At 45.1% G+C, this 23,928-nt stretch overlaps 1 protein-coding gene across 4 annotated transcripts; it reads left to right on the top strand.

The window, feature by feature from the left end:
- The first annotated feature begins 199 nt into the window (after nucleotides 1-199).
- Nucleotides 200-23,928, top strand: USF3 (upstream transcription factor family member 3). 4 transcript variants are annotated; one of them, XM_061365367.1, is made up of 6 exons: nucleotides 200-312; nucleotides 13,469-13,533; nucleotides 14,123-14,151; nucleotides 14,798-14,880; nucleotides 15,494-15,590; nucleotides 17,049-23,928. In XM_061365367.1, exons 1-6 carry the CDS (start codon nucleotides 265-267, stop codon nucleotides 23,510-23,512), a joined length of 6,786 nt encoding a protein of 2,261 aa, XP_061221351.1. In that variant the 5' UTR covers nucleotides 200-264; the 3' UTR covers nucleotides 23,513-23,928. The 4 variants fall into 4 exon arrangements, with proteins under 4 accessions (XP_061221351.1, XP_061221352.1, XP_061221353.1 ...); XM_061365368.1 differs by having other exon boundaries at nucleotides 203-358; XM_061365369.1 differs by lacking the exon at nucleotides 200-312 and adding an exon at nucleotides 1,483-2,252.

Raw genomic sequence — 23,928 nt, forward strand, 5'->3', positions numbered from 1 at the left:
TTGTTGACGGGTCTCACGCCAATCTCAACCTCTCTGGCCTTTGATTGGGCCGTCCCGTCAATGTTTCTGGTGGTGATTTGTCCGTGCCGGTTCCGCCCCGCCCCATCTGCGCCGAGTAACGCCTCCCCTCGTCTCGGCCTTTTTGATTGGCCTCCAGGGCTCAGCCCGTGCGCTCGGATTGGCTGCCGCGTGCCGCGCGTGCGAGTAGCAGGGTAGGCTGCGCGGGAGGGGGGACTGGCGCGGAGGCAGCGGCACGACCGGAGGATGGTCCCCGCGGTGGGGTCGCCGCTGCTCAGCCCGCCCAGCCCCGCTGTGAGTGCCGGGGTGCGCCCGCTGCCTGCGCCTGGAGCGGAGCCTGGTGAGCGCGACGGGGGAGGAGGGCGAGAAGGAGGAGGAGGAGCGGGCGCGGCAGCGGGGCCGGGGCTGAGGGGGAGCGGGCCGGGGCTGCCGGTGGCTGCCGGCCGCCCCTCCTCTCCCCGGTTGCCGTGCGGAGGAGGTTGGCAAAGGGGCGCCTCCACCCCACGCGGGATTTTGGCCTTGTCGCCGTGGCGACCGAGGGCCGCGGGCCCTTATGCACCCATCCGGGAGCCGCCTCGGGCCTCCTCGCCCGCCGGTCGGGCCGGGGGTCCCTCCCCGCCCTTGTCGCCCCGGGCCTCCCCGTGGTCCCTTTGTCTTCCCCGATGTGCCCAGCTGCGCCCGGCCTGCCCATGGGGGCCACGGAAGGGGGTGCGGAGCCCCCGGCTGGAAGGCGGCTGCCCCTCGGGTGCGCCCGCCGGTACCGCCGTGCTGGTGCCGGTGACGGCCGGGGTTTGCTCCGTAGAAGTTTTGTTGTTTGTGTCGTGAGGGTTGGCCCCGCGTGGAGAAATAAGGTCTGGAAGTGTTGGTGTGTGTCATCGGGGAAAGTAATGATGAAAGGTTTGGAGAGCGGAGTGCTTGTGGGTTTGAAATGTTGATGATCACAGACAAGTGACCGGGAGTCGCGGTTCAGGCAGAAAGTTCACTTCGGAGACAGCAAAACGTGGGCGCTGCTTCCCCACCGCAACCTCTTGTCAGCGTAGGCCAGGATACAGAACGTGCTGCGCATCACCTCTGCGTGCTGTTGTCGGGTGACAGCTCGTTCTGGAGGTTAGTCAGCTGCTGAGCGCAGGGTGAAAGTCCAGCGGTTTTATGCAGAGCTCTGCCCTTCCAAACTAACTTTTCCTTTTGGGTGTGTTTGCAGCTTGGTCTCCTAAGGAGGGAAGGCTTGTGGATGAGCTCTGTCTGTTCCTTCTTCACCTAGAGATTTGAGCTCTTTAGCCTATTTCAGTCAAATGTGTCAGCAGCAGAGGTATTAGAGACTGAAGTCTTTAGTTTTATGGAAATCAACATCTGTCAAATGCAGAAGATCCCATTTCTTGTGCACATTAAGAATCCAGCTTCTTGTGACAGACAGCACAGGTGAACCGAGTCCATCAGCAAACACATGGATGAATACAGCCCTTTGTCCAGGGAAGCTTCTAGGGAAAAAGTGAAAATAAGGTGAAGAAGAAGAGAACAGTGATGTGTTGAGTCATTGGCCATAGATACATAGAAAATCACACATCTTTATTTCTGCTTTTCACATAATAGCTTGGCCTTCTGTTAGCCTCCATCCAGATACATGATTATTAAATCATTTTAGCAAAGATAACTTAATGGTTGCACAGTTGAGTATTCAGGAATCATGGTGATCTAACAGCTTGGTTTGGAAGTGTGATGTTATCCTTGCTTTTTCATATACAGTGCATTGGGACAACCTTACATGATTATGTTACATAGCACTTTTGCAGCCTGCAGTGTTGTTTGTCACTCATGCATTGTGTGCAGTAATCAGGCAAATAGGAAGGAAGAAACTTCCCATGAGGAAATGGTCGTTATTATAAGGATTTAGAATTTTTGGTTTTGACTCTCAACTAGTGCCATAATAATAATCCAGAGGCACATTTTGAGGTGAAATAGGTTTGACAACTGAAAATACATTTGTCACTGAATGGAAAATAAGCTTAGAAGATTTTCATGTTGTGTGATTTGAAGATATGTGTATTAATAATAACGTATTGGTTATGTGAAGCAATAGGAGAACATTGCTAACTTTGAAAGGTTTGCGTACTTATTCCCTCAGAAACTTACTCATTTCCTTAGATTGTGGATACATGGGAGGATTTTAATGGAATAGATGCAAAACGGTGGTGGATCCTGGAGGAGTGTGACAGCTGCAAAGAGATAATCAGGATGTAAGTGCTTGATAGTGGCTTTGCTGCTTTGATTCTTGGTTTCCCAAGTAGTGTCCCCAGGAGCTGACTGGGGACAGACTGAAGTGACTGCCACTCAAGTGGTACCTTTCTGCGTGCCTGGCGTGTGCCTGTTGTGTGCATTGCACACTGTTGTTTGTAGCTGAAGTTTAGTTGTAGTCTCAAATTCCAAAGACATCATATGAACAGGAAGGCAAAAGTTCAGTGGATGCGTCCTGCTGACACCACTGACTGAGCTACTCCAGCTGCTTTTCACCTTGGTTTTTCTTGGGGGCTTCCAAGTTTTTTAAAGGGAGGAATTAAAGAGCTAACTGGGTGGTTGTGGTGGTGGTGATGGGTTCCCCCCCTGTGAATGGTGAAATCATAAGAACACCTCTGGCTCTGAGATACTGAAGTATGACAAATTAGGCAACAAAGAGATTTGGAGTAGGGAATTCCAGATATTCAAGCATGCTTTTTAATTGACAAAGTGTGTTGGTATAAGGTGTGTGACACTGTAACCAATCACATCCAGCTTGGATGTGAATTAATGCAAAATATGGGTTGAAGCTGAGTACTGTACAGGGTGGAAGAAGGAAAGAAAGGAAGGAAGGAAGAAAGAAAGAAGGTAAGGAAGTCAAGGGCTGTGACATGCTAGATTTGACAAGAACCATTTTGTTGTTTACTTGTTCTACACTAGTGTTTGGGGTTTTGTAATAAGTGTTTAGATGCAAAATGGTCTTCAAAATAACTTTGTAAATGACATGTGCCTGGGGGGAGGGATAAGTAGCATAGCATTTGGTATGGAGGGAATTCAATGTACCATAGCTATTTGCACTGGAAGAACTTGGGAAAAGTATTGTGAAGTCTGTGCCACTTTGAAGGATAGGGAGTAAGTACCACAGCAGTGTTTCAGCTGACACAGTTTTCAGTTAAAGAACAGTTCTGAACATTGCCCCTGGTTATAAAACACCAGTGGAGATGTGTGCCTAGCTGTAGGTACAGAGCAGGAGATGAAATGAAAATGAATGTGTAAAACGTGTGTATGCATAGCATCTGACAGCTTTAATGTTCCTAACCATTTCATAATGGGTCCAAGGATAATCGTCAGGCTTCTGAGGAAGTGTTACCTCCGGACTGATTGATTGCTCGCCTGTGGTATTGCCAGTTACCTTACAGCTTAGTGCCTGTGCTAGCATTTGTCACCTCAGTCACATTTGTGACTCCTTTATTCAAGTTAAGTCCCTCAGGAATGCATTTACTGTTCTGAAGGGTGTCAAAATCATAATGTGAGTTGTATGTGTGTGTTCTGGAAGATCGAGTGACAGCATCTCAGATAGAACGGTTGACCTGTAGGGCTTTCTTTGTTTCAAATTGTAGTAAAACACGTAAAGGTTACAGCTCCTTGATGTTGTGTAGTGTCCAGTTTATATAATGCTAACTGGTTACTGGTTAACATGCAGGTTAAAATGCAGTTCCAGCTTTCTTATGTGCACATGATGTGTCCAAAGCGTACTTTGGTTTGACCTTACAAGCGTAGCACCATTGTCATGCTCTGAGTGATTCTGCTGTTTGCAGAGGATTGACAAATTGTGTGCAAACTACATTTGTGTCTTGTATGAAAAGCTATGGCATGGGTCTTTTAAGGTGAATGAGTTACTTTTGCAACCATGACATATGATAGCAGTCTTTTACATCAGCCACACTGTGTGCCATTGTGGTTCATATAAGAAGGAAGTAGCAGCCTGTTAAAAACATTTCATGCTTCCTGTTAACAAGTGCCTTTCTCACCCAGTTACCTGAGCTTCTGTCAGGTTAAGTGACCAAAATGGGAGAACATGAAATGAGATCAGTGCCCTCTAAAAGCACATCTCAGTCATGCCGGTGCTCTGACAGCAAAATGAGTTCTGTGTGGTCCATCTCTAGAGAGGCTGGAATGAGTGGACTATGGATGAATTAACTTCTAGGCCTAAATACAGGTCTTGTGATCTGAATGTCATTGGTGTGGTGGGCAGCATCATGAGAAAATTACCAAAGCCATTGCTCTTTATGCTGCTGACACTGTTAAAAGCAGTGTATATGGGAAGAGGAGAGCTTAACTTTGAAAAGTTTGGTTTCCTCTTCAAGTAACTGAAGTTTAAAGTGAAAAGAATGTCCCTTTGGGGTGTCTGCCTGCATCTGCACTCTGGACTGACTGGTTGGCTTAAGGGACACCTAATTCATGCCAGCCTTCAACCTTTGAAGTTGGACTCTGTCTTCATGCATCAGTGAAGTTGTTAGGTAGAAATTGAATACAAATCCTGGATGGGCTGGAAATCACCTTTTGCTTCATACTACAGCTCTTCTTACCACTTACTACAGCAATAAAATGGTGCTAGCCCAACACTCCAAAATCAGCAGCAAGAGAAGGAACACCATTTTATTTTTCACTGTTGGAGGATCCATAATATTCAGAGATGCTGTTTAAATATTACGTATCTGCAGTTTAAATGCTTGATTCTTCTATGGAAGTCTCTTGCTTGTTGTAAATTCTGAGACTTTATTGAAGAAGTTTATCTAGATTTGGCATGATCTCGGGTCATAGTTATACAGGTACTAAGCCAGTGCTGTCATTGCAAGAAGCAACGTTGTACCAGCATAAGCATCTTCAGTGTATTTGTTTGTCAATGGAAGATCCTTTGTGATCCTTTTGCTGTCAGCTTTAAGCTGAAATAATGTTCTTGTCTGGCTTGCTGTGCAAGTGCTGGTGATGTGGGGGAGAGCTTAATTTTGCACTATTTTGGAGTGGGTAGGACAGTAGGGAAGAGTAGCCCTCTTCCTGAGTTTCTTATTACTGCTGTGAGGGCAGTTTGTTAACTGAAGAAAGTTAGGTAGCTAGTTTCACATGTTGCAGTGTAACTCATTGACTCTCTTAGCATTGAGATTTGATAAAATAATACAAGCAAAAATGTAATTGTTTTTGCAGTGCATCAGGTCACAACTGTTGGTTGCCTTTCAGAACCCTGTAGCTTACATCTCAACATAAGGAGAGTTAGACTGAGAACAGGTTGAATGGCCAGGCCCAGAGCGTGGTGATCACTGGCACAGTCTAGTTGGAGGCCAATAACCAGTGGTGTGCCACAGGGGTCAGTACTGGGTCTGTTTAGTGTCTTCATTACTGATCTGGATGATGGGGCAGAGTGGCTCATATGCCAGAGCATTGTGCTGCTGCCCAAGGGGGGACCTCAGCAAGCTGAGAAATGGGCTGACAGGAACCTCATGAAGCTCCACAAGGGCAAGGGTGAAGTCCTCCACCTGGGGAGGAACGATTGATGCACCAGTATATCCTGGGGGCCACCCAGCTGAAAAGCAGCTTTGCACAGAAGGACCTGAGGGTCCTGGTGTACACCAAGTTAAACATGAACCAGCAATGTGCCCTTGTGGCAGAGGTGGTGAATGCTGTCTTGGAACAAATTGGATAAAGTGTTGCCAGCAGGTCAAGGGAGGTGATTCTTCCACTGTCCTCAGCACTGGTGAGGCTTGTAGTCAGTTCTGGGCTCTCCAGTATGAGGGAGACATGGGCATACTGGAGAGAGTCCAATGAAGAGCCATAAAGATGACTAATTAAGATACTAGACCTTATCTCACCTTAGGTGAGCCTGAGGGAGCTGGGACTGTTCAGCCTGTAGAAGAGAAGGCTCAGGGTGGAATCTCATCAGTGTGTATAAGCACCTGAAGGCACAGTGCAAGGAGGAGGGAGCCAGGCTCTTTCTAGTGGTGCCCAGTGGCAGGACCAGAAGCGAGAGGCGCAAACTGGGATGCAGGAGGCTCCATCTGGTCTTCAAGAAACACTTTCTTACAGTGAGGGTGCCAAACACTGGAGCAGATTGTGCAGGGAGGTTGTGGAGTCTCCATCTTTGGAGATGCTCAAAAGCTGCCTGGATGTGGTCTTGGGCAACTGGTTCTAGGTGGCCCAGCTTGAGCCAGGGGAAGGAGGACCTGCAGAGGTCCCTTCCATCCTCAGCCATTCCGTGATTCTAACACCATAACATACTTCACAACCTAAGAAACTCTTGGAAGGGTGCATAAAACTAAAACCTGACAGTATTTATAGTGCTATAGTTACAGCTGGCCTACATGCCCATTGGTCTGTTATCGCTGGCTTTAGTTGCAGCTGCAGCAGTTACCATTTGTACCCAAACTAAAAAAAACCCCAAAAGGATAATATCTATTTGGTGTATTACTTACCAAATATAGTGTAAATACAGTGTGTTCAGTCAGCTTCTGTGTGCTCTGTACTTCTGAGTTGCACTTTCCTTGCTCTGCAGTGTTAACCATGGGCTGCAGCTCTGCCTTTGTACTTCTAACCAATGGTGCCTGTAACACCTGCACACCCATTCTTCTATCTTGGTCTCCATGGCTCAAGTGCAAAGCTTCTGTTGGAGGCAGCTGTCAGGTGCTTAGCTGCTGTCTGTGTCCATTTAAATGAAAGTGGGGGCAATTTGAGGGCTTCTTGGGTTTGGTTTTGTTGAAGTCTGTGAGCAGAAGTGATGCTCAGTCTCAGCTGATCCTTTGGAGTATTAAGTATTGCCTTTACGTGAAGCAGTGGTATCTTTGGAGGTCATGTTTTATACTTGCTGTGGTTGGCAACTATAGAGTCCCACCTTTAATTGTCTCAAGAGGCTTTCCAGTCCATCTCACTCACTTTGTCTATGATTTTCTGGTTTACTCTGGGTGGGAATGGGAAGACCCTGTGTTTCTTAGCTTGGAAACATTAACTGTATAAGCTGTCCCTTGCAAAGCAACACAATGGAGATCTCCCACTTTAAGATACTCTTGCAAAGCCAGTGTCAGGTGGCAGTAAGAAGGTGATTGCAGACAGTTACAGAAAAGAAAGAAGATGGAGGTAAAGGCATTTTAATGTTACGGAATGATTTTCTGATGAAGTAAAACTTGCAGGATCATGGTATCAGTCTGTCCCTTCCCTTTATTCATCCTTTTCAGACCTCTGCAAAGTACTAACTTGGAAATCTGGTTTTAGTTTCTGCTCCATTGTCAGTGCTAAATTTCTCTAATAGTCTTATTGCTTATCTAATGCTTTCAGAGCTCCTTATTTACTCCTGGATGGCTCATGTACTTTAATGCTCCTAAGCTAAATAAGTAGTTCTGGAAGTGGTGGAATTAACGAATCCAGGTTTCCTACAGATATAGTTCCTAATGGTTCCATTTTCTGGTGTCTAACATACATTGATCTTGCAGTTAAATTTCCTCTTTGGGAGTGTTAAGAAAGTGTGCCCACTTTCCCTGGCCAGCTCAGCTCAGATATCTTTAGTTTGGACCTCTCTGTTAAACCTAATTGAAATCGTTTGCAGCTTTATCCCTGCCAGTGTTATTCCGAACTGTCAAGCATCCAGATCACGAGTCCTTTATTCCTGGAACTGAAGCAGTTGCCCAGCTTTATGGAGAAAAAACCCTGAAGAGCAGAAGTGTGAAATAGCATTAAGATTGTGAAGGAGAATTGAGCCCCCTTCTGCCCACTAAAACCCTTGGAGAGGAGCCTGGAATGAAATGTACATTGCAGATTTCTGGGGTTTTTGCTTGATTTTGTTGAGTCTGGGGGCAGAGCATGTGCTTAAATTTCATTACCACTCATAACAGTGAAAGCACCACAGCTGGAATTATATGCTGGCCTTCTCCAAAGGACGTGGCAGTACGCTGTCTGAACGAGTGCTTTGGAAGTGTATTTGTAGAGCTGCCAGCTTCCACAGTTCTGGAAGCTGATGGGAAGTTTCACTAATTCTTGTAAAGCCAACGTGCTCAGAAATTATGTATCTTAAGAGTGGGGTTGTGGGGTAAGTGTTTGATCACCGTATACATTAAAACTGGAATACTCCTTTATGGTACTTTCTACCTCAGCCATTTTTGCCTTTAGCCCCCAGAAGATTCCTAGGAAGATCCTTTACTCTGAAAGGTCTGTGTTTGTAACCAAATCCCAAGATGGATCTCTTCTGCATGTTGTAAATGAGCTTTGTAGTGAAGACCCATACAATATTGCTTCCTGTACCACAAATCCTTGGCAAGTTCTTTGTGTCATATTTCTCAAACCCCAAGCCTATAAGATATTCAGGAACTTGACTTTGTAATCCTTTGTAACTTAACGACTTAGAGCTAAAAAGATGAATTAAACCCCCTGACATGTATTCTCTGGATGGCCTGCACATTTCAGTTGCAGGATATTTTGCACTGCTTGTTAGTTAGGGTCTTCAGGAGGGAGCAGCAAGCCAGTTTAGTGTGTGTCTGTGTGTCTAGTGTAGCTATTGAAGAATCACTTGATACCTCCTCAAGGTCTTACACAGCAGGCTGAGAAAATTGAGGCTGTTCAGAGCTGGTGAAAAGAAGCCGCATGGAGACCTCAGAGCAGCTTCCAGTGTCTGAAGGGGGCTACAAGGATGCTGGAGAGGGACTCTTCATCAGGGACTGCAGTGACAGGACAAGAGGTGATGCATTCAAACTGAAACAGGGAAAGTTCAGGTTAGATATAAGGAACAAGTTCTTCCCTATGAGGGTGCTGAGGCGCTGGCACAGGGTGCCCAGACAGTGTTCAAGGGCAGGTTGAACAGGGCTTGGAGCAACCTGCTCTAGTGGAAGGTGTCCCTGTCCGTGGCAGGGGCTGGAACCAGATAAGCTTTAAGGTCCCTTCCAGCCCAGACAGTTCTATGTTCTTACAGAATAGCCTTACTGAAACTTTATTGCTTTAAGTGAACAAGAGAAAAAGAAAACCCAAACCAATGTATTTGAGTTTAGATCGTGCAAACAAAGGAAGTAAATTCTAAAAGCAGTGATTATTTTTTTCCCCCATCTGTTATTTGTCATTTATGTTTTGAAGAAAAAGATTTCATAAACTAAGTTGCTGAGTAATACCTGCAAAGATGGGTGGTAGACAAGAAGACCCTTCAAACCAGTTTGGTTTTGAGTTTTCTACCCTACTTTTTCAGAACTATAGAGGGTATTAGATTATGTTAAACTTAAATCTCCAGAACACAAAAACTCTTTTCATTTCTGGGGATGACACTGCATATAAACTGGTATTTCAGTTTGACACTGGAAGAGCTACAGACAATATAAAGCTTGAGGGAGCCTTGGTACTAAATAAATATGAATGTTGTGTTGCTTCTGGTTCATCTGGCTAAAGAATTTGGAATTTACTACATTCTCTTTGCAAAAGGCACTTGGCTGAGTCAAGTGGGAGTATTTAATGTGAGGGAACTTAAAATGCATTTGCCTTTGAGTTTATAAAGCAAATACATACCTTCTGCTTTAGCGAATCAGTGAACGAATCCCTCCATGAAGAAGCAGAGATAAACCCATTGTCAGTGTGCTAGTGATACAACAGCTAAGAGGAAGAAGTGGAGACAGTATAAACATTATTTGTGAGCCCACAGAAGTCTCCACACAGCCAAAGCTTTGTCCTTAGAGAATAAGAATAGGAAACAACCTTCAGTTCACCATGTTTCTTAGGGTGCAGTCTCTCAGTAGAAACCCCAGAGTTGTATACAAGTGCTGTTTAACAAACTTAACTACCTCTTTTCAGTTAGAAAATCAGCACTTGAAATACGCTGGGTTAATGAGATAACGTATACAGCCTTGATTTTTCTTATCAGTCACACAAAGCTGCTTTGAAACTTTAGGGGAAACATTGGTTGAAGGGTAGACTATGATAAATTTGACTTAAATTAATTCCACATTGAAGTGAAGTTAGACTAGTGTTCATTGCATTCCTGTGCCCTGTCTTCCATGTGAAATGGGCTGTAGATGCCAGTGGAACTGAAGCGCATCACACGTTTGCAGTTGTTTGTGAGGCTTACACCCTCGGCATGTGGTGGCGTCTGGCTTAAGATGTGCAGGGAATGGCATCGCTCAGAAGCAGCTCATTGACAATTTGAAAGAAGGGCAAGGGAGGAAGAAAGAAATCAGGGTTCTTTGACCCATAATAAAGATCCATTTCCTAGGATCAAAAATGGTTGGAGGCTGTGTTAATAAATTTCAGCAAAAGTTACCACTGGGGCCTTGCTGATCTTCCTAAATGCTATGTACAGTGTATTGCTGAATCGTTTCAGGGTTCTGCTCAGGGGGCAGAAATAATGGAATGCAATGGAAAATTGCATCAATCATAACTTTGAGAGATAGAGATGCCCCTATTAGGAATAAGAATTTTGCTGACTGGATATGGACCCTTGGCGGAAGAAGCTTGAATATTGGAGTATGTGTTGTTAGGGAGAAATGGATGCTCTGACTTGGGGCACAGGGAGGACGTGGTTGTGGATGTGATCTGGACTGTGTGTTGGGAGAGCACATGGAGCCAGGACAGCTGTGTCTGGTTTGGGGAGGGTATTTGTGGGTGGGTGCTTTTTTATACCCTTTACCTTCACACAGTTCTGCGTTCTCTGTAGACTTGCATGGTGGCTGGCCATCTAAATTCATGTTAATGCTTTCTATATTAAATACAGTGTAATACAGAAATAGTCCTTTGGTTCTGAAGTTGTGTAAATTTGCAAGATTATAAAAGTGTAGTTGCTTGGTGAATACATTAGTCCTTAAAAAATGCTAAGTTTACCAAAACTTAGACCTCTTCCATCTCTTTGCTCTGATTTCCAGTATACTTGGCATGGTCTAGTAATGCCCTCTAACAGATAACATCAACTCTGGCTTTACAGATGGTGCAGACAAGTCAAGAAACAGGGTACATGACTGCCATACAATGCAATCCAGCATGTTCCTTTTTCTGAGTGTAACGTTAGTGAGCTTTGTTGTACCAGAACCATGTCCACATACTCTGTGCACACATCCTTACCTCACTAAACAGAAACAGTGTTGTGTACGCTAAATTAAATGGCCCCCTTTGCCTCCCTGAATAGCTGTTTTGTCCGATACATAAGGTATCATCTTAGTGATGGACATACAAGAGTGTATGTAGCATTAGTGGGTAGCTGCTCTGCTTCTCATGTCTTTGCTGGCAGCTTTAATGGATATAGGTTCTGCTGGGCTGCTTTGACACAACTGAAATGAGGTGTGCTGACCACAGTCTCGCAGTGTATGTGTGAACATCTCTGGTTGCCAGCAGTGCGAAAGATGGCTGGGCTTTAATCAGATTTACTTTTCAAGTAATCAGAATTGCACATCTGCTAAACTCTCCCAGCTAAACCCTCCATCATCACCTGGTACAGTGAATGCAGCTAGGATAAGTAAGTACTACTGACCGTCGCCAGTTATGCACAGGAGGGATCAGTTACAGATGCCTTGGGTAGGAAACTGGCTTTCCTAGCTTTCAGAGGTGTGAATTTTCACCAACTTGGAGGACCTAAGGTCCCGACTGGAATAGTCTCTTATGGTGTATAAACAAAAATAAACCAGTGAATTAAGCTAAATGGATGTAAAGGAGAAGAAATCTTGGTTTTAAGATAAAGTAACACAAGGTAATTTAAAAGAGAGTGAATGAGTGAATGAAAGTTACACCACTACTTTCTTTCACAGTAAAAGAATGTTAACTCTGTCAGAGCATGGTCAGTGAGAATGGAGGAAGCAAACCTGTGGCGAAATACGAATAGAAGATGATGCACTCCCATTGATGGGCTGGGGAAGCCTGTGGTGATTGTTTCAGGTCAGCTGTGTGTAACACCCAGAGGAGTGGTGTAATGCAGTAACTTATCTCAGGGAGGATTGTGGCTAATTTTATGGTGGTGTAAACACTGTTGTGTAGGTGGAAGAGTTGAATTATGCTCCTGAAGACTTTGAGTTCCCCAAGCTGGATCTATTTGCAGGATGTCGCCTGTTTGCTTTACTTTAAGGTTTGCCAACATTCCCCTATTCTTTCCTTCACAGGAATAGAGGAAGTATTTAAGGAAGGGATAGAGTGGTAAACGGCATCAGCCCTGGTGTTTCTCCCCAGTTAATCTTTAGTGAACAAGAGCACCCTTGTTTTTAGTTAATCTTCACTAGACAAGAGCACCCTACATTTTAGACTGGAGAACAGCACCCAAATTCTGTTCTGGTGCAATACAGATTATTTCTGTTGACTTTACACAAGCATGCATGCAAGCGTGTGTGCAGAGCCCTTTCCAAAGTGGGTGCTTCAGTGCTTTGGGAGCTCTATCTATAGGTGGCTGGCGTTCTGGTTCATAAAGATGTTGTTTTGGGGGTGTTTTTAGTGTCAATATCAGTAATGCTTGGTTTACATTAAGAACTGCTTGGGTTTGAAAGTTATATTAAAACACACCCCCACTTCCTTCCAGCACAAACAAACCCCATAATGAAGCCTTAAAAGAAGCTGATGAGCTTTGTAGGAGGAACCAGGGAGAGGTGAAGCCACAAGCAGTCTGAGGGCCCATGGGAAGAGTTACAGTAACAGGTTGGTTGGTGAAAGAATGAGCAGAAACACTGAACTAAATAGTTATTAGAGGTCTGCCTTATCAAAAAGCAGATTTTGGGGTTTTTCCTGTTGTAATCTACAATATACTCCATGTTACTTCCTCTCTAAAATGAATTCCTCTGGTAGATACGTATTCAACCATCATTGACTTAAACTCATCTTTTATTTTTCATAATGTTTTTGTTTAAATACAGGCTCCTGATGTGTTCAAGCTGAGGCTGTTATGTATAACTTTATTTCATAACTTTAACCGAATTTGACATACCTGACAACATAGGGTGTCATTTTTGGCCATTTTAAGATGTACATTATTCAATAGTAAGTAGGTTTTGTAATTTGCTACATTAATAGCACTCTAAATTTGTATTTAATAAAATGTCCCCATTGTATCTTGTATTTTGCTAAGCATTCATGTTTTATTTAGAGGTGGGAATTGAATGCATGTTCAACTAAGAAAAGCTGACGGAAGAGAATTCAGCTATATTTCCTCCCATTCAAAGACCAGTCACTCTAATTTTCCTTCCTGCTTCCTTAAAGTAGTTGGGACTATAATTGGTTTGATATTTAAAGTAATTGAGGAAATGCAAACCAGTTCATCATAGACAGCAGGGCAGGTTCACAAAACTACTCATGTGAGTACTCCCATGTGAGTTAATACTCACATGACCAACTGCTCTACATCAAGGTGATGGACCTGTGCATACACTAAAGTATGGACCTGTCCTTGTGGTTAAAGACAAAATGATGCAACAAATGCCATGTGCTGAGAATTCAGAAGAGTGCAGTTGTTAATTCCTTCCCCAATTGTCTTCAGGCTCTCTTCTCCGAAACCATGCCAGAGATGACAGAGAATGAGACACCTACCAAGAAGCAACACCGGTGAGTTGTACTTCTGTGCTCTGTGGTCATGTCACAGGTGTGAGGTTTCTAGCTAAGAGTTTGCAATTGGATATTGGCAAGCAGTTCTGAGGGTTGACCGGGGTCATTACAAGGTTTTTGTTCTTTTGTAGTAGCACACTGATCTAATACCTGATTGGTAGGGGAATCCTTCAGTCCCTAGTTAAATAGAGCATTCAGCCTGTGCTAGGTACCCATGTAGGATCTGATTTATGATAGGAAGAGATTGGGGAGAACATTGATTTGTCCTACGGATTCTTTTTCGGTATTCATGGATTTTGGGACTCTTTCTTACCCCACTAAATAATGGGGGGGGGGGTTGTATTCTGTATTGATACTGAGAATCAAAGGGCAGCTGGGTCTCTTCATGAATTATGATTAGAAACTATTTAATGCTAATGTCTAAGACCAGTCCTTGTGAGTGTGACTTCTGCTACATCCGTATTCACTGAGCAGAATATAGTATTTAGCATTTTTAGCTGTAAAGAAAATAATAAGAGAAGCATTTGTTTGTATGCACATTTTTTTTCCTTTCTGTTTCACATCACTGCTTTCCCTTTGTGTTTCACAGAAAGAAAAACCGGGAAACACATAATGCAGGTAGGAACATTATGCTTTGTTGTTTGGTCTGGAAGTAAGCGCTGATGCTTTGAACTACTAAAACAGATCTTGCATGGAGAAGGTTCCTCTGAAGGAGTTTACTTCATTTAAAACCCCACCCTTCCAAACACCTTTCTGTGTCCTTGCATATCTGTGCAGAATGGCATCTTGGTTGTTTGCTCTTTTCCATAGTACAGGGTTGCGGTAGTACAACCAAGTATGAAAGCAGGACCATCTCACTGCCTTTCCAATGATAGTGAAGTAAGAATTAAACAATTTCAGTTATATTTAATTCTAAAGGGAAATAAATGCAGAGCATTCACACAGTAATGCCTATCTCTCTGAATGCTATAAAACTCAGTTCAAAAGCAGTATCAAAACCTGAATTTTGAGATGTAGTAACAATTCCTTTCCACAAAGGGGTCCAGAACATCCCCACCTTTTAGAGGTATTGCTGCTTATGTTTACAGCTCTTCATTCAGTAGCTGAGGTTTACTTTAGAGGATTTTTTTCCTCTCTCAAGTTACTCAGGGTTCCAGTATACCATGGAATAACAAATTTATGGGTCCTTACACTGGTACTAGTTGTGCTGCTGTTGTGGTGACTTGCCCAAGCAGATGACACAGCATGTATTGGTTTTGCTTAGTGGAGAGACATCGAAAGAAGAAGATTAATGCTGGGATAAACAGAATCGGAGAACTCATTCCCTGCTCTCCAGCACTTAAGCAGGTGAGTGTCCGTTCAGAGGTGTGTACAAGTTTCCTGTAAAATGCTTGTGCATTTCCTTGTGCAAGGAAGTATAGTTACTTTGCTGTTTGTCTTAGGGTGAAGGCAAAACTGTGTGAATTAATATGCTCCAAAATCTTACTAGTTACTAGTATTTAAAAAACACTTGTAATAGAATTCCTTTTAGCAATTAAGAGGTGAACAAGAGGTTTTGCAGGCAGAGTAAGCAGTTTCATAGGGGGAAGATGGTGAAGGGGTTACGGCATATTTTCTCTTAACATATTCTCCAGTATATTACTTTCAAAGTTATGCATACACCTTCCTGGATAATCATTCCTTGTTTGTTTCTTTCCTAAGCAAGTATTTCCAAAGCAGTATCCTGGAAATTTCATGATGTATATGTTTGTGAACACAAATTTCAGGCTGCTCAGCAAGAAATGATGCTTGCTCTTTGGGTTCCGTGGCCTTAGTAGCTACCTTTGGGTGTTGAAAAATGTCAGCTCCAGCACTGAAAATGTTATTCTGTAAAAGCTCATGGCACTGGGGTCAGTAGCATCAATGGATCTACCAACTACAGACCTTTCTCCTAATTTTATCTGCATGTTTTCTTTCAAAGAGCAAGAACATGATCCTGGATCAGGCCTTTAAGTATATAACAGAAATGAAAAGACAGAATGATGAACTTCTGTTAAACGGAGGGAACAATGAACAGGGTAAGTACAGATGCTGCTGGAGGCTCTAGGAATTTCTGTCACTCACTTCCAGTGTGTGTTTGTTTGTACGGACTAACAGCAAAGCCTGGATCAACACGCTTGGGAATTCCAAGACATTGTGCACATACAGGAAAAACACGGTTGTTTACTATATCATAGACTCATAGAATCATAGAATAGTTAGGGTTGGAAAGGACCTCAAGATCATCCAGTTCCAACCCCCCTGCCATGGGCGGGGACTCCTCACTCTAAACCATATCACCCAAGGCCTCGACCAACCTGGCCTTGAACACTGCCAGGGATGGAGCATTCACAACCTCCCTGGGCAACCCATTCCAGTGCCTCACCACCCTAACAGGAAAGAATTTCCTCCTTATATCCAATCTAAACTTCCCCTGTTTAAGTTTTAACCTGTTACCCCTTGTCCTATCACTGCAGTCCCTAATGAAGAGTCCCTCCCCAGCATCCCTATAGCCCCCCTTCAGATACTGGAAGGCTGCTGAACAAGAAGCCAGCAAAATGCCCAAGTGTGTGTTCTTGTACATAGCTGAGAGAATATGGAGCAATTGTGTTGTGATGTAATTACAGAGCTTATAGGTGATGCGGCATCATCTAGTAGATTCCCTCCTGATTTAGTCTGCTGTAGTGACCAGAATGATTTCTGACAAACTTTAGTTAGATTTTTTCCATCAAAACAATGGAGTTTGTCATGCATAGAGCCATTTCTTTTCCTTTTAGATGCTGTAAATGATAACAGCCTATTTAATAAAAACGCATCATCTCAAACCTTCTTGAACAGATGCATACAAATATTGTGATGGAGGTATGACAGAAATAATCTCAGAGCTCATTTGCAGTTTGTGAGTTTTATTTCTACCCATAGAATGGAGTACTTGATAGTTTATTTTTATCTTGGTGGTGTAATTTGGCTTGAAAAACCTAGGTGATTTTTCTAGTTAGGTGAGCCGTCTCCAAGTGCATTGCTGGGGTTTGTGGCTGTATGTAAGTGCTTCATATTTAATTTTGATTATCATTTTTAGAAGTAATGAAACTTAATTGTCCTGCAAAACCACAAGATTATCAATTATATACAAACGGTTTTACTGTTTGCAAAGGAGCAGGGAAGAGAACAAGTTAAATTAATGTGCTCATCTTTCAGTAATTAAACAGTTTAATGAGTGTTCAGTTTCATCTGAGTTTGTCCTGATGGTTTTTAATAACTAAATAGTTTGATATGTCTTGCTGTTGGCAATGGAATAGTCTATGAAGTTCATTCACTTTCCCACTTAAGTAGAGAGGCTTATCAATATAAGAGTCTTCATTTTCATTATGAAGATGTCATACATAATTAACAACTTATTTCAATACTACATAGCATTTACCGTGCAAGTCATGTGGTAATGTTACCTAGTGTTTGCTCTGGTGCTGATGTAATGGAGTGCTCTCACTGTTTTGTAGCTGAAGAGATAAAAAAGCTCCGAAAACAGCTGGATGAACTGCAAAAGGAGAACGGGAGATACATTGAGCTACTGAAAGCAAATGATATTTGCCTGTATGACGACCCTACGATCCACTGGAAGGGAAATCTCAAAAATGCCAAGGTCTCGGTTGTTATTCCCAGCGATCAGGTTCAAAAGAACATCATTGTCTATTCAAATGGGAGTCAACCCAATGGAAATAACCAGGGAGCATCTGTCCAGGGAATAACATTTAATGTTGGTCATAATTTACAAAAGCAAACAGCCAATGTTGTGCCAGTCCAGAGAACTTGCAACCTAGTGACTCCTGTGACGATTTCTGGTATTTACCCCACAGAAAACAAGCCATGGCCACAAACTACCGTTTCTCCAGTGGCATCTGCTCAGACTGCTCCAGCAGGGAATGCTCTTGAGCTTTCCACCCCAGAGAACGAGCGAGGCGTGCTTACCACTGCTACCACTGGCTCGCAGAGCGCATCTCGATCCGGAACAGAACAGGAACTCCAGCGTTCTTCAGGTAATGCACTACAGAATGATCAAAACCTTCCCAAAGGTAAAACTGACGAGGAGGGCACTAAATTAACTAAGAAAACGCTCCCCCAGGGAATCAGCCTTCCTTCCAGTGCCTCCACGGAAGCCTCCAAAGTTCAACAAGTGAATGCAGCTTGCTCAGATGCACAGAATTCTACGAGTGACCTTCAGGAAAGCTGTGTCGTTTCAAGCACGGACACAGCTGGTGTGCCATCTGTGGGACTGTCTGCTGCAGATAGTTCTTCCTCTGTAAACGTCCTCAAAAGTACAGACTTAGTAAGTAGTGCTGGGCTGCCTGTGACTTCTGCAGCAGAAGGAGTTAAGGCTGCGACGGCAATAAGCACTCTGCCTGCCATTTCCCTAGAGAACTGCTGGTCTTTTTCAGGCTCTTCAGGTGTTGGCACTTCGGACTTGAAAAACATGAGTAGCCTTACACGGATGCCTTCAGCTGGAAACACACAGACCACATGGACAACTCTGCAGCTAGCAGGAAATACTGTTCAGCCACTAAGCCAAACACCATCTGGTATAATGACTGCAGTATTAAACGAGCCAGTTAATGGTGCTGGTACTGTACCTTCTGCCCACAGCAGGCCTTTGACTGCAAGTATCAGTTTGAATACTTCTCTGCCTGGGGATGGCCAGGCAGCTGAACAGATTGTAGTTACCTTGCCCTCGTGCCCACCCTTACCTATGCAGCCATTAATCAGCCAGCCACAGGTTAAAACTCAGGCTGCAGGAAATCTCCTTCCATTAAATTCAGCTATGCAGGTGATTCAGATGGCTCAGCCGGTTGCAGCAGCTGTTACAGGAGCACCAGCTAACCAGAATGTCATCATTCTCCAGCCTCCAAACCCCACTCCGTGCCCTCCGATTGTGAGAGCAGAAGTTCCCAGCCAAACTGTTAGTCAGCAGATTGTGATTATACAAGCTGCTAACCAGAATCCTCTTCCCCTCCTCTCCGCTCAGCCCTCTGCTTCTGTGAGAGTTCCCATGAATGGGCCAACTGCAATCGCAAACTCCAGCAGCTCCATCCAAAATGTGTCGCTCCCGCAGACTTTCGGAGGGAAACACCTCGTCCATATATTGCCAAGACCATCTTCTTTGCCATCTTCTAGCTCTACGCAAACGTTTTCAGTTACAATGTCCGGTCAACAACATCCTCAAACTATCTCATTAAACGGGCAGCTCTTTGCATTGCAGCCTGTGATGTCTTCATCTGGAGCTTCCAATCAAGCCCCTATGCAAATCATTCAACCCACCACCAGCGAAGATCCAAATACCAATGTTGCCCTCAATACGTTTGGTGCTTTAGCTAACCTCAATCAGAGCATATCACAAATGGCTGGACAGAGCTGCTTACACTTGTCTCTCAACCATCCTTCCAATCCCACAACTGTCAGTAATCAGATCGCCACAGTTAACTGTGTGTCATTGCCAGCTTCTGGGGCAGCTTCAGTACCTGCAGAGGTTTCAGTATTAACTACTGCGTCCAGTTCAATAAATGCTTCCCCCAAAAAGGCGGCTGCTGGCTTGCCAGCCAACGCAAAGTCCAAAAGGGCAAACAAAAAGCCAAGTACAAAGAAACACCAAGCAGTTATGAGTAAAGTGTCCTGCCCAGCAGCTCCTTGCAAAGATGCAGGGAAGGTGGACTGTACTGCTGTGGAAACGGTGGCAAAGCATTCAAATGGCGAGGGGCTGCTTGAAACCGCTCCAGCAGCAGCACAAGCTTTAACGACGTCGCAGGCGAGTGGTACGGCAGCATTGAGTGGTGTCAGTGTTCCTGACTCTCCTTCCAAAGACACTGCTCGCTCTGAGCAGGCAGTGAAAACCTGCCCTGCCCCTGAGCTGAGCTCCACAGAGGCACCCGCTTCCTCGCTGCTGGAGTCCGTGGTGTCAGAGCAGCTGCCGCAGGTCCCACCGGCTGCCAAAGATGCTCCGCACAAGCAGGCCCAAGGATCTCCGAACCATCCCTCAACCGACTCTGCCTCATCAGAGTCTACCAAAGCCCGTGACCCCCCCAGCACCTTAACGTCCTCTCCTACCGAAGCACAGCCCCAGGTTGCTGAGACATCAGCAGCACAGAGCAGCACGGCAGCTCATCCTTCCAAGGCAGGAACGGTGTCAGAGCCCTGCAGCGTTGCGCAGGATTCCGCAGCTGTGATGCAGGATGCAGACTTGCTGGAAGGACAAGGTCTAACCAAAATGCTGTCTGATCTCACAAAAGAAAGAACAGCTGTGGAGAAAACCTCTTCGTTTGCCGTTCAGGGGGAGCATTCTGATTTTCCCATGGAAAACTCTAAATCAGCAGAAGCAAATGTGGATTTGCCCGACAAGCAGGAACTCTTGCTAATGAACACGGAAGGTGATGCTCTCTCCCAGCATCACTCCTGCATTTCTGATCAGGAAGTAGTCAGTGCTTCCCTTATCGCTAGCAGGCAGGCAGACTCCCCCATGTCAACTAGCTCTGGCAGCAGTCGAGGCTTCTCAGTTGCATCTATGCTGCCAGATACCACCAGAGAAGACATCACTAGCAGCACCTCAACCAGTACATGTAATAGCTGCACATTTTCAGAACAGACTGACATTGTAGCTCTTGCAGCAAGAGCTATTTTTGACCAGGAAAACCTTGAGAAAGGTGGCGGAGGAATACAGGTTAACGTGAGGGATGCCATCTCAAAGCCGACTGAGGTTGCACCTTTGGAGAGAGAGCAACAGCCTTTTAAACCTCAGCCAGTGAAAGAAAACAATGCTGGGCCATTGGAAGCAGCACCAAACAAATTCAGTGCTCAAGATACAGTCCAGGCAAATGTCGATAGACAGGTTGAGAATCCAAGCTGCTCAGTAGGAGGTGTGGAAACATCAAACACTTCTCTGCAGATTTCCTCTTCCCAGTCACCAAGCCTAACCAGTTTAAGTGTGAACAATCTAATACACCAGAGTCGTATTGTCCATCCACTTGTGAGTTGCTCAAGTTTATCCCAGTCTTCAGATCCAGCAATAGTCCCTTCAACTGTGAGCCTCTCCCTTCCATCTAGCACATATGTCAATCAGTCTCCAGGACCTGCTATGATGAGTGAATATGCTCAGGAACAACTGAATGCTATTAGGGCAAGCACCATGCAGGCTTCCCAGCTGCAGGAATCACACTTAAAGCAGCAAAATCATGAAGGTCAAGGTCGCAAAGACTCTGCCAAGCGGGCTGTTCAAGATGACCTTCTGCTTTCGACAGCAAAGAGGCAAAAGCAGTGCCAGACAACACCCATAAGGCTTGAAGGGATGGCGTTGATGAACCGAACACCAGAGAGCATTGTTGATCAGACACAGATGCTGGTCAGTCAGATTCCCCCTAATTCATCCAATTCGGTGGCACCAGTGAGCAATCAAGGGCATACTGATGGCCTTAATAGGTTATTCCCACCCAACAGCAACTTCGTGACAGCAGCTGTGAGGCAGACTGAAGTTCAGTGCAGTTCTCAGCCATCGATTCCAGAGCAGCAGGGCCAGGCAGGGCAGCACTTGCAGCCGATTCAACACGTTCCTGCTCAAGGCATATCTCACCTTCACAGTAATCACCCATACTTAAAGCAACAGCAGGCTGGTCAGTTAAGGGAAAGGCACCACTTGTATCAGCTGCAGCACCATGTTACACACGGGGAGAACTCAGTCCACTCTCAACCCCACAGTGTCCACCAACAGCGAACAATGCAGCAGGAGGTGCAGATGCAAAAGAAGCGAAATCTCATCCAGGGAACACAAGCCACTCAGCTTTCTCTCCAGCAAAAACACCACGGAAGTGACCAGACACGGCAAAAAGGTGGTCAGCCTCATCCTCACCACCAGCAAATGCAGCAGCAGATGCAGCAGCACTTTGGAGCTTCCCAGCCTGAAAAGAACTGTGAAAACCCTGCAACAAGCAGGAACCACCATAACCACCCCCAGAGCCATATAAATCAGGATATTATGCATCAACAGCAACAGGATGTTAGCAGCAGGCAGCAAGGTTCAGGTTCTGAACACGTGTCAGGGCACAATCAGATGCAAAGACTGATGACTTCAAGGGGCTTAGAGCAGCAAATGGTGTCGCAGGCGAGTATCGTAACCAGACCATCAGATATGACATGCACCCCTCACAGGCAGGAAAGAAACAGAGTTTCCAGCTACTCTGCTGAGGCACTCATTGGGAAGACACCCTCAAATTCAGAACAGAGAATAGGGATCTCTCTCCAAGGCCCTCGGGTTCCTGACCAGCTTGAAATGAGGAGCTATCTTGATGTTTCTAGGAATAAAGGCTTGGTGATTCATAACATGCAGGGCCGCTTACCTGTCGACCACACAGTTGGGTCAGATGTGCAGCGGCTTTCTGATTGTCAGACATTTAAGCCGGCTGGACCAAACCAACAACCGACAGGCAACTTTGATGTACAGGCTTCAAGAAACAGTGAAATTGGTAACTCTGTGTCATCCCTCAGGGGCATGCAGTCCCAAGCGTTTCGGATCAGTCAAAATACTGGGCCGTCCATAGAGAGGCAGAAGAGATTGCCCTACCAGCCAGTGCAGGGTATTCCCGCAGGAAATACCCTGCCATCAAGGGAGAATGAAAACACCTGCCACCAAAGCTTTATGCAGAGTTTACTTGCCCCTCACCTTGGAGATCAAGTTAGTGGAAGCCAAAGATCGATCCCAGAGCATCAAAGGAACACGCAGTGTGGTGCCTCCTCCACAATTGAATACAACTGTCCCCCGGCGCGAGAGAGTGTCCACATCCGAAGAGATGGTGATGCTCAGAGCAGGGAGAGCTGTGACATGTCTATTGGTGCAATTAACACAAGGAACAGTTCTTTGAATATTCCTTTTTCAACTTCCTCGTCCTCGGGAGATATTCAGGGTCGCAATACAAGCCCAAACATCTCTGTGCAGAAGTCCAATCCCATGAGGATGACGGACAGTCATGGAACTAAGAGCCACATGAATACGCCTGTTTCTAGCAACATGCACGGAGTTGTGAGGCCGACCCACCCTCACCCTGCAGTTTCTCATGGGAACGGTGAGCAAGGGCAACCTTCTGTTCGCCAGCCGAATTCTTCAGTGACTCAGCGCTCGAGGCATCCTCTGCAAGATAACGGAGGTTCTAAAATACGTCAGCCCGAAAGGAATCGATCCGGAAATCAAAGGCATGGGAATGTCTTTGACCCTAGTCTTCCACACCTTCCCCTGTCCACCAGCAGCAGTATGATCCTTGGGCGCCAGCAGTCTGCCATAGAAAAAAGAGGCAGCATTGTCCGATTTATGTCTGATGGCCCTCAAGTGTCTAACGACAATGCAGCTCCCGACCAACATACTCTTTCTCAGAACTTTGGGTTCCCTTTTATTCCGGAGGGCGGCATGAATCCACCGATAAACGCCAACGCCTCTTTCATCCCACCAGTCACCCAGCCCAGTGCCACTCGAACTCCGGCTCTCATCCCGGTTGATCCTCAGAATACTCTGCCATCCTTCTATCCACCTTACTCTCCTGCCCATCCTACCCTTTCCAATGACATTTCTATCCCTTACTTTCCCAACCAAATGTTTCCCAACCCAACCACCGAGAAGCCGAGTAGTGGAAGTTTAAACAATCGATTTGGATCCATTTTGTCTCCTCCCAGGCCTGTTGGTTTTGCTCAGCCCAGTTTTCCTTTGCTCCCGGATATGCCGCCCATGCACATGACCAACACCTCGCACTTATCCAATTTTAACTTAACGTCTCTGTTTCCAGAAATAGCCACAGCTCTTCCTCCAGACGGTTCAGCAATGTCGCCTTTGCTGTCCATCGCAAACACATCTGCTTCAGATTCTTCCAAGCAGTCCTCGAACCGACCTGCCCACAATATAAGCCATATTCTAGGTCACGACTGCAGCTCAGCTGTATGAGAACCGATAGCCTGACTCCTGGTCTGATGCATCATTTATATATGTAAGAAGAAAGTGGATCTCACTGGCATCCCTGAAGAGATCATTCATAGCATCACTGTTTATTTGCCTAAATGTATGTATATGGGTACTTTTCGTATTTATATACACACTGTATTTCCATCCACCTTACTAACTTTAAAGCACCAGTGCCTATAGCAATGCTTACTTGTAAATAGTAAGGATGCAACATTGAGAGCTGTGCAAATATTGGTTGTTGATTTTCCAACAGTCAAGTTTGATGTGCAGTTGTTCCAGGGGAAGGGCCACCCTCAGTAACACATGGAGTGAGAGCATCTGTATGGGGGACGGGAAGTATGCTGCAGGTTTGGGTTTGTTTCTGTTGTGTTTACCTGAAACTACAGACAAACTTGGAA

This window comes from Neopsephotus bourkii, unplaced genomic scaffold, assembly GCF_033783945.1.
Source record: "Neopsephotus bourkii isolate Nb327-2 ecotype Australia unplaced genomic scaffold, CSIRO-AGI_Nbou_v1 NB_1287, whole genome shotgun sequence".
Taxonomy (NCBI): Eukaryota; Metazoa; Chordata; class Aves; order Psittaciformes; family Psittacidae; genus Neopsephotus; species Neopsephotus bourkii.

Coding starts and splice junctions, on each gene's coding strand:
- USF3 (XM_061365367.1), top strand. CDS start 265: ATGGTCCCCGCGGTGGGGTCGCCGCTGCTCAGCCCGCCCAGCCCCGCT. Junction 13,534..14,122: donor CCTACCAAGAAGCAACACCG/GTGAGTTGTACT, acceptor TGTGTTTCACAG/AAAGAAAAACCGGGAAACAC. Junction 14,881..15,493: donor GCTCTCCAGCACTTAAGCAG/GTGAGTGTCCGT, acceptor TTTCTTTCAAAG/AGCAAGAACATGATCCTGGA.